At 37.6% G+C, this 13357-nt stretch overlaps 1 protein-coding gene across 1 annotated transcript in view; it reads right to left on the bottom strand.

Annotated features, from left to right (window-relative positions):
• lrba (LPS responsive beige-like anchor protein) overlaps positions 1 to 13357 on the bottom strand; it is a 312704-nt gene that overhangs the window by 235145 nt on the left and 64202 nt on the right. Inside the window, exons 22-28 of the mRNA XM_037689844.1 lie at positions 11536 to 12942; positions 11244 to 11446; positions 9583 to 9736; positions 7204 to 7384; positions 2875 to 3002; positions 824 to 931; positions 567 to 708 (exon numbers count right to left, since the gene is read on the bottom strand). Coding sequence (XP_037545772.1) covers positions 567 to 708; positions 824 to 931; positions 2875 to 3002; positions 7204 to 7384; positions 9583 to 9736; positions 11244 to 11446; positions 11536 to 12942 — 2323 coding nt within the window. The remainder of the gene's footprint in view (positions 1 to 566; positions 709 to 823; positions 932 to 2874; positions 3003 to 7203; positions 7385 to 9582; positions 9737 to 11243; positions 11447 to 11535; positions 12943 to 13357) is intronic.

Raw genomic sequence — 13357 nt, 5'->3', positions numbered from 1 at the left:
TACCGATATATATAAACCTGATGACTGTTGTCTGAAGGTTACGATAATATTCATCCAGCGGCTCATGAATTTGTTTTTGCTAATAGACAGAGTTGTTAATGTTAATGACAAAGTTTAAAAACAGATCTTGATCAATCAGTTGGTGCTTAGAGAACGTGTTGAGGAGTTTCATCTACTGCAACATCAAATTAGAGTGTAATATATGTAATAATGGCTCAGTTATTGTCTTTTCTGTGCTCGCTAAGGTGGCTTTACTATGGTGGCCATCTTGAATAGAACAGACTTCAAAAGTAATCAGCTGTAGATTTTTTTTCTGATAGTTTAATTCCTAGTGTATTTCAAATCTGTCCACTTGTTCAGGATGTATTTTTGATAATAGACTAATGCAGACACACAAACACAGACAGAAGCATTATCTTCTACTTTTGGCTAAAGGAAATGACAAACTTCTTATAAGTGCACATTCATTTATTCATTGACACGTTGGTTTTAAATGCATACACAGACAATGACAAAAACATTCTGTCTTCATCTTGGGCAGTGGGCAATAATAAACTTCTGCATACCTGTACTCCTTGAAGACTGTGAACGCTGAGGGTGTCTCTTGTCATTGTGCGGCTCCAATATGTCTCGATACTTTGACACCATGAGGACAGAGATGAAATAGACGACTGCAAGAGCCAGAAACTGAGCCTGCTTACTGTCCTCCTGAAACAAACAAAATACACTAAAACAGTCTGGTAATGTCTTCTTTTACAAAGTATCTAAAATGAGAGGAGCAGGTTTGTGTACATTATAGGTATGTCTTTCCTGTACAACTCACAATATCTCTGAAAACAACTGCTCTGAGGCGGTTAATGTCCATGTCTTGAAGGAGCCGGTCCAAGTCTCTGACTGGGGACACGCCACCTGTCACTACATCGACAGGACTCTGAATACAAATATGAAAATCAGTCCATTAACACATCAAATGTATACTGCAAATATCTATTGCATCAATCCATGAACATAAATTGGTAGTGTAGCGTAAAATTTAACAGTTAAGTGAAGCTACCCCTCCAGACATTGAGTCCTTAACACGAGGGCTTTTATACAGCCACTGCATTATAAATTAGCTTTAGCACCCAGTTCAGGGAAGAACAACAGGACTTTACTGGAAGTCACTGTATCAAATCAAGGGGGAAATGACAAACAGCTTAGTCTTGTGTAACAAATAGCACAGTGTGCAGTAACATAATAAGACATGAGCTAATACAATAACAGTCAGCTGCTACTGCTGCTAGACAGGAGGACAAAGGGGCAAGGCTGCTTGTGGTTCACTGTTAAATGTAATAAAATGAATAAAATAAAATGTGCATGTGTGTATATATATATATATATATATATATATATATATATATATATATATATATATATATACATACACACACACACACGATAGGTACAGTGCATTGATTTTATTGGATCTGTCATCAATGTTGACACAGTCGATCACAAATTTCTGTTACATTGCAAAAATGTTGGGAATTTGTGGAACTGTTCTTAAGTGGTTTTCCTCTTATCTGAGCAAGATAACCTTGTTCATGTTTGTGAATAACATACAGTCTAAGATCACTCTGTTATTGAATGGTGTTCCTCAGGGTTCAGTCTTAGGTCCTATTCTGTTCCTTCTATACATCAGCCCCCTTGGAAAGATTATCAGTAGCTTCAGTTATGTGTCTTACTATTTTTGTATGCTGATGACATTCAACTGTACTGTCCCTTCCTATGATTCAGACTTACACAAGTTGGCTGAATTACTAAATTGTGTTTACCATATTAAAAGGCGTGGCTAGCTAACAACTGCCTTCAGTTAAATTCTAACAAGGCTGAAACACTGATCATTGCTCCTGAACAGAAAGTTCCTTGGATCATGCAACACCTCGGTTCTCTGGGCTCCTCTTCTCAGCAGAGCCTCAGAAACCTTGGTGTTCTGTTCGACCAGTCTGTGTCCTTGGACAAACATTCAAAGCTTCTGGTAAAAAGTTGCTTTAATCATCTGAGAAACATATCAAAATTGAGGGCAATGTTATCCGAATCTGACCTGGAGATGATAATTCATGGTTTTATCTAGTCTCGTTTAGATTATTCTAATTCCCTTTTTACATTATTTTAAAAATCTGCTGTCGCTCATCTCCATTTGATCCAGAATGCTGCTGCAAGGCTTTTAACAGGAACTAATAGAAGATCTCACATGACACTGGTTTTATCTTCTCTACAATGGCTGCCTGTTGAATTTAGAATTAATTTTAAATTTTTAGTCTTTACTTTTTGAGCTTTAAATGGACAGGCCCCCCAGTACATCACTGAAATGTTGCCTCCTTATTCTCCAGCCATCACCCTTCTGTCTTCAGTGCTGAACCTCCTATAGGTCCCTAAGACACGGTTTAAAACTCGGGGTGACCCATCCTTTCAGGCCGTAGCCCCCAGAATGTGGAATGCCCTGCCCCTGTCTCTTCATGTGGCCGTCTGTTGATTCCTTTAAAAAACAGCTTAAGACATTTTTATTCAGACAAGCTTTTAATTAAATGTTTTATTTACTGTTTTTATCAGCTGTTCTTGTAGTTTTTGTTTAATTTCAAGCCTGTTTCTGTATTGCTGTAAAGCACTTTGTGATTTTATCTATGAACAGTGCTATATAAATAAAGTTTACTTAATTATATATATAAAAACACAGACACAAGTTTTTAATTATGTCCAGTTGTGTTATACAAGAGATGAGCAAGCACAATAAGGATGAGTTTATTTACAAACCTTGAAATATTATATTTAATAGGCAAAACTTGACACCAATTCAAACCAGCATTTTTTTAAGACAATTTCTTAATGACTTGCCTGGGCAGTGGCAGACATGGCTGTTCCCAGTACAGTGCTGGGCATGACGGTGAAGCTTCGTGCTGAACCTTCATGCTTAAACTGGGCGTGCTGACACTCCAGACAGTTCCTCACGGCTATAGCGCACACTAAAGAGGAAAGGAAAAGGACGCATTTTACACGCTAGACAAAGTCACATCGGAGAAACGTGCACTAAAGTTAAACTCTTTGTATTTCTGCTTCTATACTTCAAAAGCAGCGAAAGAGATGAGAATCCAAAATGTGAAGCGAAAAGACAAGAAAGGAATCAGCTGCGAGCGACAAAAAAAAAAGAGAAAAAGTGGGGCCATGACAAGGTCAGTGCTTTGGCCAACTCTGGCAGCACCGCTCACTCTTCCCTGCTCCACCTCTCCTCCCAAGGTTATTGTGCGGGGGCATTCTCCTGAATCACACCCGCCGTGTGCAGCTCGCATAACAAATGACACTGCTGGGGTGTGCACACGCTGAGTAGGCAACAAGACGAGTCCTTCGCCGCAGAAAAATATCTTATTGCCCGACAACTTTAGAAGGGTTCAGAAATGACATGCTCACCATTTGTAGTTTAATGGACTGCTTCTCTCTCCAGCCCCTCCCCAGAACCCCCCCACCCACTGCTGTGTGCACTTGACAACTGACAAATGCTAACTCTGCCGCATTAAGATTACGAAGAGGGGAATTATTCTGTTTGGAAAATGGGCTTGCTTTTTCCATTAAGACCACTCTTTCATACAACCATTTATAAAATGAGAGTGGGGGAGGAGGGGGGGGGACGCCAAAATCTTGTTAGTTTTCCTAAATCAGATTAGGTGGCTGCGATGGGGAACGCATACCTCATCAAATATTCATTTCATACAGGCTGCTTTCTAAAACGTGTACAGCAAATCCCTCGCAGCAGCGATGTAATCCGAGAAAACACGGGCGTCTCTGGATAATAAGTTGGTACTGTGAAGGCGCTTTTGTTGGTAAATGTTACTGCAGCCAAAAAGTCCATGCACGGTTACGTAAAAAGCATTTTTTTAATTGGTCAACAGCATTGCCGTTAACAAAAAAATGAATAAAGCGCAGCGAGGGTGTGTGTGTGTGTATGTGTTGCTTTAAAATTTTGTTTTTACACATTTATCCTTATTGTATCCACCACAAAAACTTTCTAATGTGTGTATATATACACACACACACACACCTTCAATACTGTATATTTTGGACTATAAGTCACACTGGATTATAAGACGCGTTAAGCAAAGCAAAACAGTCAGATAAGTCAAACTTTATTCAACTCATTCACAATAATAACATAAAATCGGTTTGAGGTCAGTAAGTACAACCAGAATTAATACATAAGGTTCACTATCAATTTTTAAGAAAATTAAAAGGAGTTTAAGTGTGTCTTGTAGTCTGAAAAATACTGTATATTTAGAGTACAATGGTCCCTCGCTACTTTGTGGTTTGTTTATCGCAGACTCGCTCTATCGTGGTTTTTTTCAAAATAAGATTGGACATGACACACAATTGGCTGATTAATGGATGAGCCTATGCCTGTCATGATAACAAATTTTGCTGGGCGATTAATTGTCTCGGAAATTATTGTGATAAACGATAATATTGTTTGAAATTTGACAATAATTAGTAATTAGTCAAATTTAAGAAGAAATGTTTGTTCATTTGTTTTGCACGTAGTACCTTTTTTCAACCACCAGATGGCAGTACAAGACTGAAACGAAGGATGGATAGTGAGGGAGCGAACAGCGTGGATCTTCAAGAAAAATGGGAGGGAAGCCCCTTGACATGACATGGGCTGTCTCTCTTCAGTTCTCAAAATGGCGGACACTCTGTGTGGTTTGAGCTCTTCAGCATAGCATTTTTCACACAGCTTTTAATTAAAAAAAAAAATTTTAATCAGTAAACAAGTTCTCCGCTTCTTTTTGCAGAGAAAAACTTTTTACACAAAGGCACGGGTTTCAATCGTGAATTTTGGAGCATGGACAAGAAGGAGGTTTTTTCCCCCCCCGCGATCGGCCTGTTAGCTTATCTCGTAGCTTAGCTTCTCAGCTTAGCTGCTTTTAACAATCAAAAAAAAAAGATTTAGGACGGTTAAAATGGATTTTAAAGAGAAAAGAGAAAGGGAGGGGTCAGTGAAGAGCACTGGAGTCGAGTCTTTTGTCATCCAGTGTCTTCAGTAGAAAAAGACACAAAGAAATGATAAAGCCAATAAATGAAAATAAGGTCGATAATTTTAATTTATCGTGCGATTAATTGATTTATTGTTTACTGTGACAGGCCTAGATGAGCCACATGATCAGCATGGAATTTTTATTTAAAATTAAGTATTTAAATTATTTAGCACTTGCTGCACCTTTGTGCAGCCCATACTGCAGGATAACTTCCTGCTGCAGCTGATCAGCTGTCCGTGCAGAGCGGAGAAGTGGACGTGGCCAAGAACGTTTGCAAGTGGCTGAGAGGAGGCAGAGAACTGAAATCATGACATGCTGCGCTCTTTTAGAGCGTTTAGAGTTTAGAAACATTGTTTAAAATATTGCAAGAGTGTGGGAAGGGTTTAAAACTCCTAAAAAATAATAAATTACATACACATACACACACACGCATACATATATACACACACATGCATACACATATACATACACATACACACACATATACATACACACACACACACGCATACATATACATACACACGCATACATATATACATACACACACACACGCATACATATACATACACACGCATACATATACATACACACGCATACATATATACATACACACACACACGCATACATACACACACACACACATACATACACACACACATACATGCACACACACACATACATACACACACACACATACATACACACACACACACACACACACACATACACACACACACATACATACACACACACACATACATACATACACACACATACATACATACACACACATATATATAAAAACTACTATTTACTGCTTGTACTACTATTCCTACTTCGTGGTTTTTCACTAATCGCAGGGCTTCAATATACAGATTCTCTGCGATAAACAAGGGACTACTGTATACATGTATTTTATATTTGATTGTGACGTCAAGCTTTCATTGCGGTCCAAGGAAACTTTAATAGCCTGGAACGAAGAGCAGAACATCACTTCTGGCTACACAGCAAGACGGTACAGCCAAAAGTATTATGGACAACTCACTACATCATACTAGCAGCCATTGTAAAGTGTTGCCACGCAGTGGGGTTATAACACCATGATGGCACAGAGCTGATATGAGAAGAATAAAAAGGGCTGCGTTAAGCTGCAAATTGAGAGGAAGAAGGCAGAAACAAGAAAAAACGTTTAAGTTAAAAAAATGTGAGGCTAATATCCAAGATTTCTTGATGTTCTGATGAAAAAAAATCAATAAGACTGAAACAAAGAGTGGGGAAAAAGGAGCATGTGAGGGAAAATTAAAGGCTGTGCATTTTGTGAAGAAATCCATATTGCAGCAGCTTTATTCAAGAGTTTTAGACCGAGATCATCTTATGCTGAGAAATGATGGAGTTGTAGTAGTTTGGGATGTTGGGGGGGGGGGGGGGGGGGGGTCTTTCAAATGATGCACAGTCTCATGCAATATTGAGAGCTCATGAAATGAGTTAGCACTCGGTGTGTGTTGAAGACGACTAAGCTACCAAAAGATAGAAATGTGCTCTACATCTGTCAAACTGATAAGTTATATATATTTTTATTTTGGCTAAAATTAAATCACCTATGGCAGCTAACCTAAATTAGGGTGACTCCAAACCTTTAAACAGTTGTGGACGTATTTCAAATGATTACTTTCTGATAGTTTCATTCAAATCTGTTCTGTGGGGGATGAGAGAATTTGCTAACACTAGAAACAACCACACACGCCGGGACAAAACCTTCAGCGGTGGGCAATAACAAACAGTAATATAAGAGGAAATATGAAGGAGAAATGTTAAACGTATATAAACTCAGGAGTTATACTTCTCATCTTAAAGTTTTGTTTATCTTTATTATATTCTCTTGTGACTTTTCCAGATTCATCTTTTAACAGCATTTTTATGTTTTTCACATTTAATGTGCATTTTTAGCTTAAAGGGGCAACAAAAGTTTATAAGCAAATAAAATTTAAAATGAATTTTATTTTGCTCATGAGGTCCAATTGATTCCCTCTCTTCTTTTGCTGGTTTAATATAATTAATTAAGATATTTGGAGAAGAATTACAAGACAAAAGTAGTTAAAATAAACTACAATAGTTTACAATTTTGAATAAGTAATGTTCTTACCCAAACGAAGACACTGTCGCAGGATCCCACCCGATGACATGTTCTTCTCAGCTTCGATCTCTGTGAAGTTGAGGGAGCTGGCAAAGATGAGAACGTCTGCGAGGTTAATGAGACGCTGCAAGAAGGTGATTGAAGCTTCCACCGGCAAACCTTGGGATGGTTCAATATTTTCTAGTTCATGCTGGCAGACAAAGAACAAAAATATCTACAGTAAGTAATGCATAAAATGCAAGACTGTAAAACAAATGGGTATTTTTTTATGCAGCAAACTTTCATTCCAAGTACAAGTCAGTTTGGTTATTCTGCATAGGAATTTAACATTAAACTAGCGAAGTTGCATTTCCTGTAAAAATGCAGTGTGAATGCTTATTGCTAAAGAACTTGTTGAAAAATAGGGATGCACGATATTGGATTTTTGGCCGATATCCGATATGCCAATATGTTAAAACTTATTTGGCCGATAACCGATACTAATAAAGATATTCTTCCCATAGAAATATTTAGAGACTGCATAGTTTTTTCTGCTGTGGAATTAAAATACTACATTATTCTGCATGGTCTTTGTCAATTTGGCCTGCTACCAAATGCAGATGGCAAAAAGGGGACTGAAAATTATTTAACACTATATAAATATATAATATACAGTATATTTAAATAAACAGCGCCTTTTATATCTGTGAGTTATTTTGATGGAATGGCCCATGTTGGACATCTAAGTTTATCGCTAATATCAGTCGATAGCGATACCATGCCGATAATATCATGCATCCCTACTGAAAAACAGCTGAAATGAGCTAAAACCATGCAGAAATTTTGCTGAGAAAGAAGAACAAGCCAGTTAGCAGAAGAATGAGCATATTTGCTGATTTAGGTTTAAATAAGCTGAAATAAGCACAACAATTAGGAAATTGGTTTTAAAAAGGGCTGAAAATAGCAACAACAAAAAAATTGCTGAAAAAGATAGAAGCTTCAACTACCAGAAAGAAGTGGAAGGAGCTGAAATGAGCTAAAAAATGTGGCATTAGCTGAAAAAGTTAAATTTAGCACAAAACAGCTAAAAGTAGCTGAAATGGCAAAAAACGCTGAAACTAGCATAAAAAAGCTGCATAACAAGCTGAAATTAGCAGAAAGAAGTTAATTAGGCTGAAAGTAGCAGAAATTACCACAAAAACTTTAATTTATCTGAAAACAGCTGAAATTAGCTAAAAAAAATAAAAATTCTTGAAAAGGCTTAAAATAATAGAAGAACGCAAAAAGAACACGGTTGAAAGAAGAAATGAGCACAAAAAAGTGGAAATGATATGAAAAAAGCTCAAATTAGCAACAACAACAAAAAAAACAGCTGAAAAGTATCTAAAAAAGCAGAAAGAAGCTTAAATCACCAGAAGGAAGTGAAAAGAGCATATTTTTTGCTGAATTAGGCTGAAAAAAGTTTAAATGAGTGTGAAAAATGTATAATCAGCTGAAAAAAAGTTTAAATTAACATAAAAGAGCTATATAGTAGCTGAAATAGCAGAAAAAGCTGAAACTTGCATAAATAAGCTGAAATGAGCATAACAAGCTGAAAAAAGTTAGAAGATGCACAAAAATTTAGTTAAAAAGAAGTTGAAAGGAGTGTAAACAGCTGAAAAACAGCTGAAATTAGTTGAAAGTAGCTGAAAAAAGTTTAAATTTGCACAAGGAAGCTGAAAGAAGCTGAACCAGAACAAAATGTGAAAGAAGCCGTAAAAGGTTGTAAACAGATCCAGATTTGAAGAATCTAAAATGAGATCAATTCATTTTCCATGAGACAAAAAATGGCATAAAAGGCTAAATATTTCAAAAAGCTAAGGCTGCACCAATACCAAAAGTCAAGAGCTGAACGTTTTGATATAAGATTTGTTAAAATAGCTTGAAAACTGCGGGACGAGAATCATGCTTAAAAAAAAAAAACGTAGCGAAGAAAAATGGATCACAATAGTGTAAATGCTTCATAAACATTCACACTATTAACGTCCACTCAGGAACTTGACATATTAATTACAACTAATTCTACAGAAAAAACAACAAGGATTGCTCACACTGTTTCGCAACAATGATGTACAAGTGCAATTTTTTACATTCAGTTTTAAATTTAGTTAGAGGTCACACAAAGCTGAAGGTAACTGAATTACATCAGAATTGACCCATTTGTGAGACAGGCTGGTCAGGTCACAGACAGAGTCGTTGCAGCCTCTGAGGTCAGCCAAGACAGAAACAAACTAACATTGTTAGGAGGCAGCTAACTGCAGTCTAATGTGATTGGGAAAGGTCAGGGTGGATTGATAACTTCTCTTGACCCGGGCCATCGGCCACGTACACACAGCACAAGCAGCACGCAGCAAGCAATAAGGGACTCACAGTGGAAGATGTGGCAGCAGACAGCTGAGGTAGAATGCCTCCACAAGCCATGATGAGATTGTCCACCACCTGGGAGATGAGATGTATACTGTTGTGCACAAACACAACATTCTCACTGCTGTTCACAAAGTCCAGGACCGTCTTTGAAGAGTGACTAAAAGGTAAAAGACAAAAAGATTCATTTTCTAAAAATACAAAACATGAACAGCATTCAACCTTTAAATTACCCTAAACAATAGCAGGATTTATTTGCTCAGCTCCATAATGAAAGAATGGATGAAGCAACATAGAGCTAATTATAATTGTTGATGCATTGTGTCTTACATTCATATTTATAGAAATAATTTATTAACTTTTTTAAATGCTCAAATTATGTGTCCTGCACGCTTTTGTACACGTTAGAGAACGCGTTTTATTCTTGAGACTGATGAACTAATTATTGATACCGAATCAAAAGTATGAAATCAGATGCACCATCTGTTGCATAAATAACTGATAGTGCTTATTAATAATATGTGTCACTGCTTTTAATGCAACAAGGTGTGTAGCTAGAGTTTATTACTTTATTTGACAAAAACAGGCATTCATTCATAGAATGATAGATGCATAGATAAAGATTCATAGATAGAACTAGACAGATTCATAGATAGAGATAAGATTCATAAATATAGATTCATAGATATAGATATATAGATTCATAGATATAGATTCATAGATTCATATAGAGATAGATTCATAGATTCATAGATAGATAAGATTCATAGATATAGATTCATATAAAGATAGATTCATAGATAGATTTATAGATTCATAGATAGATTTATAGATTCACAGATTCATAAATGGAGAGCTAGATTAATAGATATAGATTCATAGATTCATATAGATAGAGAAATAGATTCATAGAGAGAGCTAACTAGAGAACTAGCTAGAGAGCTACACAGACAGACAGAGACAGACAGAGAGCTAGACAGACTGATAGATACGTTATTAATCCCAGAGGATTAATAAAAGATTAATTAAGAGAGATATACATATTTAAGAAGTTCCATCAGCAAATATTGAAATCTGTACATTTTTTGTATTTATAAAACTTGCAGACATATTTCAAGATGTCAAAATATAAAATGGTAATAGAATCACTCACTAAAAGTGGTGTTGATAAAAAAGGCATGTCAGATTGGGAAATAGCTTCACGTTGCTTAATCTGAGACGGGGCTAGTCATCTAAACTGCTCAGGGGACCACAGTTACTGAAAGCCAACAGCTCATGGCTCATTTGTAAATAAACCAAATATTAAAATGATCTGTTACCTTTTAAATTAGTTTGTTTTGCTGGATTGAGTCACTAATACAATAAACAGAATTCAAAAATGTAATTTAAAAAATGCAATAAAATTAGTGATATTCTAAAGTGACACATATTCCTCACATGCAATGGTTTTAGATTGTATTAATGTTCACAAGTGAATACCAGTGTAACCATTTCAAGAAAACTGTTGTTCTCTAGTCTATCTTACTTTCCCATAACTCCTGGAAATCACAACACTTGATTTCAAAAGAAACAACAAAACACGAATAGCTGAACTGGATCTCTCGACAACTCATAAAACATTTTCATTCCTTTAATTACTATAATTTGTTAATGTGTGGTCTTCCTACCTCCTCCAAGCCTGGATGTCTGTCTCAACAGAAAACAGTAGGTCAGTCAGGAGGCGCTGATGCATGTGGGACCAACGGAACTCTGGAATACGGAACATAGTGGAGCGAGGAGCTGGTGTGCTGCTCTCTCTAGGTTGGCCTGAAGTACTTCCAGCTTCTCCTGCTGCTGATGATACTACTGATGCTTGGCCTTGGCTTGTTTCCTGCAAATATACACCAACAAAACCCTTAAAATAGAGTGAGCTCAGGAGAATGGACATTTTAGGTCTGGAAACAGAAAACAGATGCGTACTGTAGTACAAGTCTCCTTCAGTTCAAGTCTCTCCGTGTCCAAGGCCACATTGGACACGTCTAGTCGGGCAATTTTGATCTCTTTGGTCTTGCTGACAGAATTTGTTTTCTTTGGGGTGTCAGAGCTGGAGATAATGGTGGTGTTATCAGAGTCCCCAGCTGGGGTCTTCCCTTCACTGTTCCCACTGGTCTCTGTAGGCTGGTTTAGGGAGGTGGAGTCTGAAGCTGCAACAGCATCTTGGACTGAAGAGGGTGTTTGAGCATCAGAGGACTGCGTGTCTTCAAAAGCACCTTCAGTTTTGGAGGAAGACTGGTGGTCACTAACTTTTTCTTTGGGTGATTCTGTGATATTTTCCTCAGGCATTTCAGCTCGAGGAGCTTGACTGTCCAAACAAGACACTGGTTTCTCCTCAGATTTACTTTCTTCATTTTCATTTAATTCAACATCCTGCATTTCGGTTTCATTTTCCATTCTCGACTCCTGTTCTTGGTGATCATTCGTTTCCCCTTCATCGTCATCATGATGTGTATCTTGTTCATTTTTTACTACTTCCCCTTCCTCTCCAGTAGCAGCAGAAATATAAGAGGACTCTTGACTGTCATCTGAATCACTAGGATGGACCTGGTCACCAACAGACGGTACATCAGCCAAGCCTTCATTGAAGACAGAAGTTCCTCCAACAACACTGTTATCCAGAGAAGCTACAGGCTCAGGGGACATTTGGTGTGGCATGTCTACTTTTTCTGGAACTTTTTCATTTAAAACATCTTCTGTAGCTGAGACTGATGATTCTCTTTTGGTGTCCTCAACTGATCTTTCATCATCTGTGTGTGCATCATCACCTGGGGGCATTGCCGAGTCTCCTTCCACTTCCTCCGTCTTAATATCAGCTGTCACTGATTGGCTGCTTTCTGTAGTTTCATCATCATTGCTTTTCTCAGCCGCTACCTCAGTCACTGTGTTTTCATTCTTAAAGTCTTCAGTCTTTTCCTCTGTATTAGTTTTTTGTATCAGAGCAGCTTCAATTTCTTTTTCAACATTTGAGGGACCTTTGGAAGACTCCTCCTCTTTTGCCGCCTTCTGCTCTTCATCCTCGGTTCTGGCCAGAATGTTGGACACAGTGATGGATGTTTGGCCTCTATCCTCCTCAACCTCCAGTGGCCCAGAGGTGATAGTGGGACTAGTTGCTGAGTCAAAGGATTTCTGAGACAGTTTGTCCACTTTAAGCTCAATGACAGTCGAGGTTGCCATTTCTTCTCCGGGTGGCCCATTAACACATTTTGTAGTTTCTGCACTTTGGCTGAGACCAGAGACCGTTCTAATTGTGCTTTGAGAGCTTGTAGACTCCTGCTGCTGGTACTGACGGAACATGCGGGACAGATTTTCCTTGTGTTGCTCGAAGGTCACCTGTCAATGCAAAAATTAATGCGATGTTAGAAACACTGCTTCTACTGGAAGTAAAAAAACGCAGTAAACATCTTAGACAAGCTCTTATAATCAAAGTATTGACAGAGTCTTGAAATTCTCCAGAAACCCAATCTGAATAATTACTTGTGGAGATCACACATTAACCCACAGATGGACCACCACACAACCCCAAAGGATCCATTAAAGTTTTATGTGCATGCTTCAACAAGGTAGGGCAGTTTCTTTGAAAAAATTCAAAAAATAAAAAAAAATAAAAAAACATAGGGTACGGTTGCTGCTGAGCTGAGTGAAGCTGACACCCCACCCACTTCCAAAATTAAAGCAACTAGTCTGAATGGTTAGTGCTCCGTTAGTGCTGCTTTGCTTTCTGAGATATTAAAGATTAATTTTTAGC

This window comes from Nematolebias whitei, chromosome 16 (genome assembly GCF_014905685.2).
Source record: "Nematolebias whitei isolate Nwh7 chromosome 16, NemWhi1, whole genome shotgun sequence".
Classification (NCBI taxonomy): domain Eukaryota; kingdom Metazoa; phylum Chordata; class Actinopteri; order Cyprinodontiformes; family Rivulidae; genus Nematolebias; species Nematolebias whitei.
Note: the sequence above shows the minus strand (reverse complement) of the source record. Positions and strands in the feature narration are given on the sequence as shown.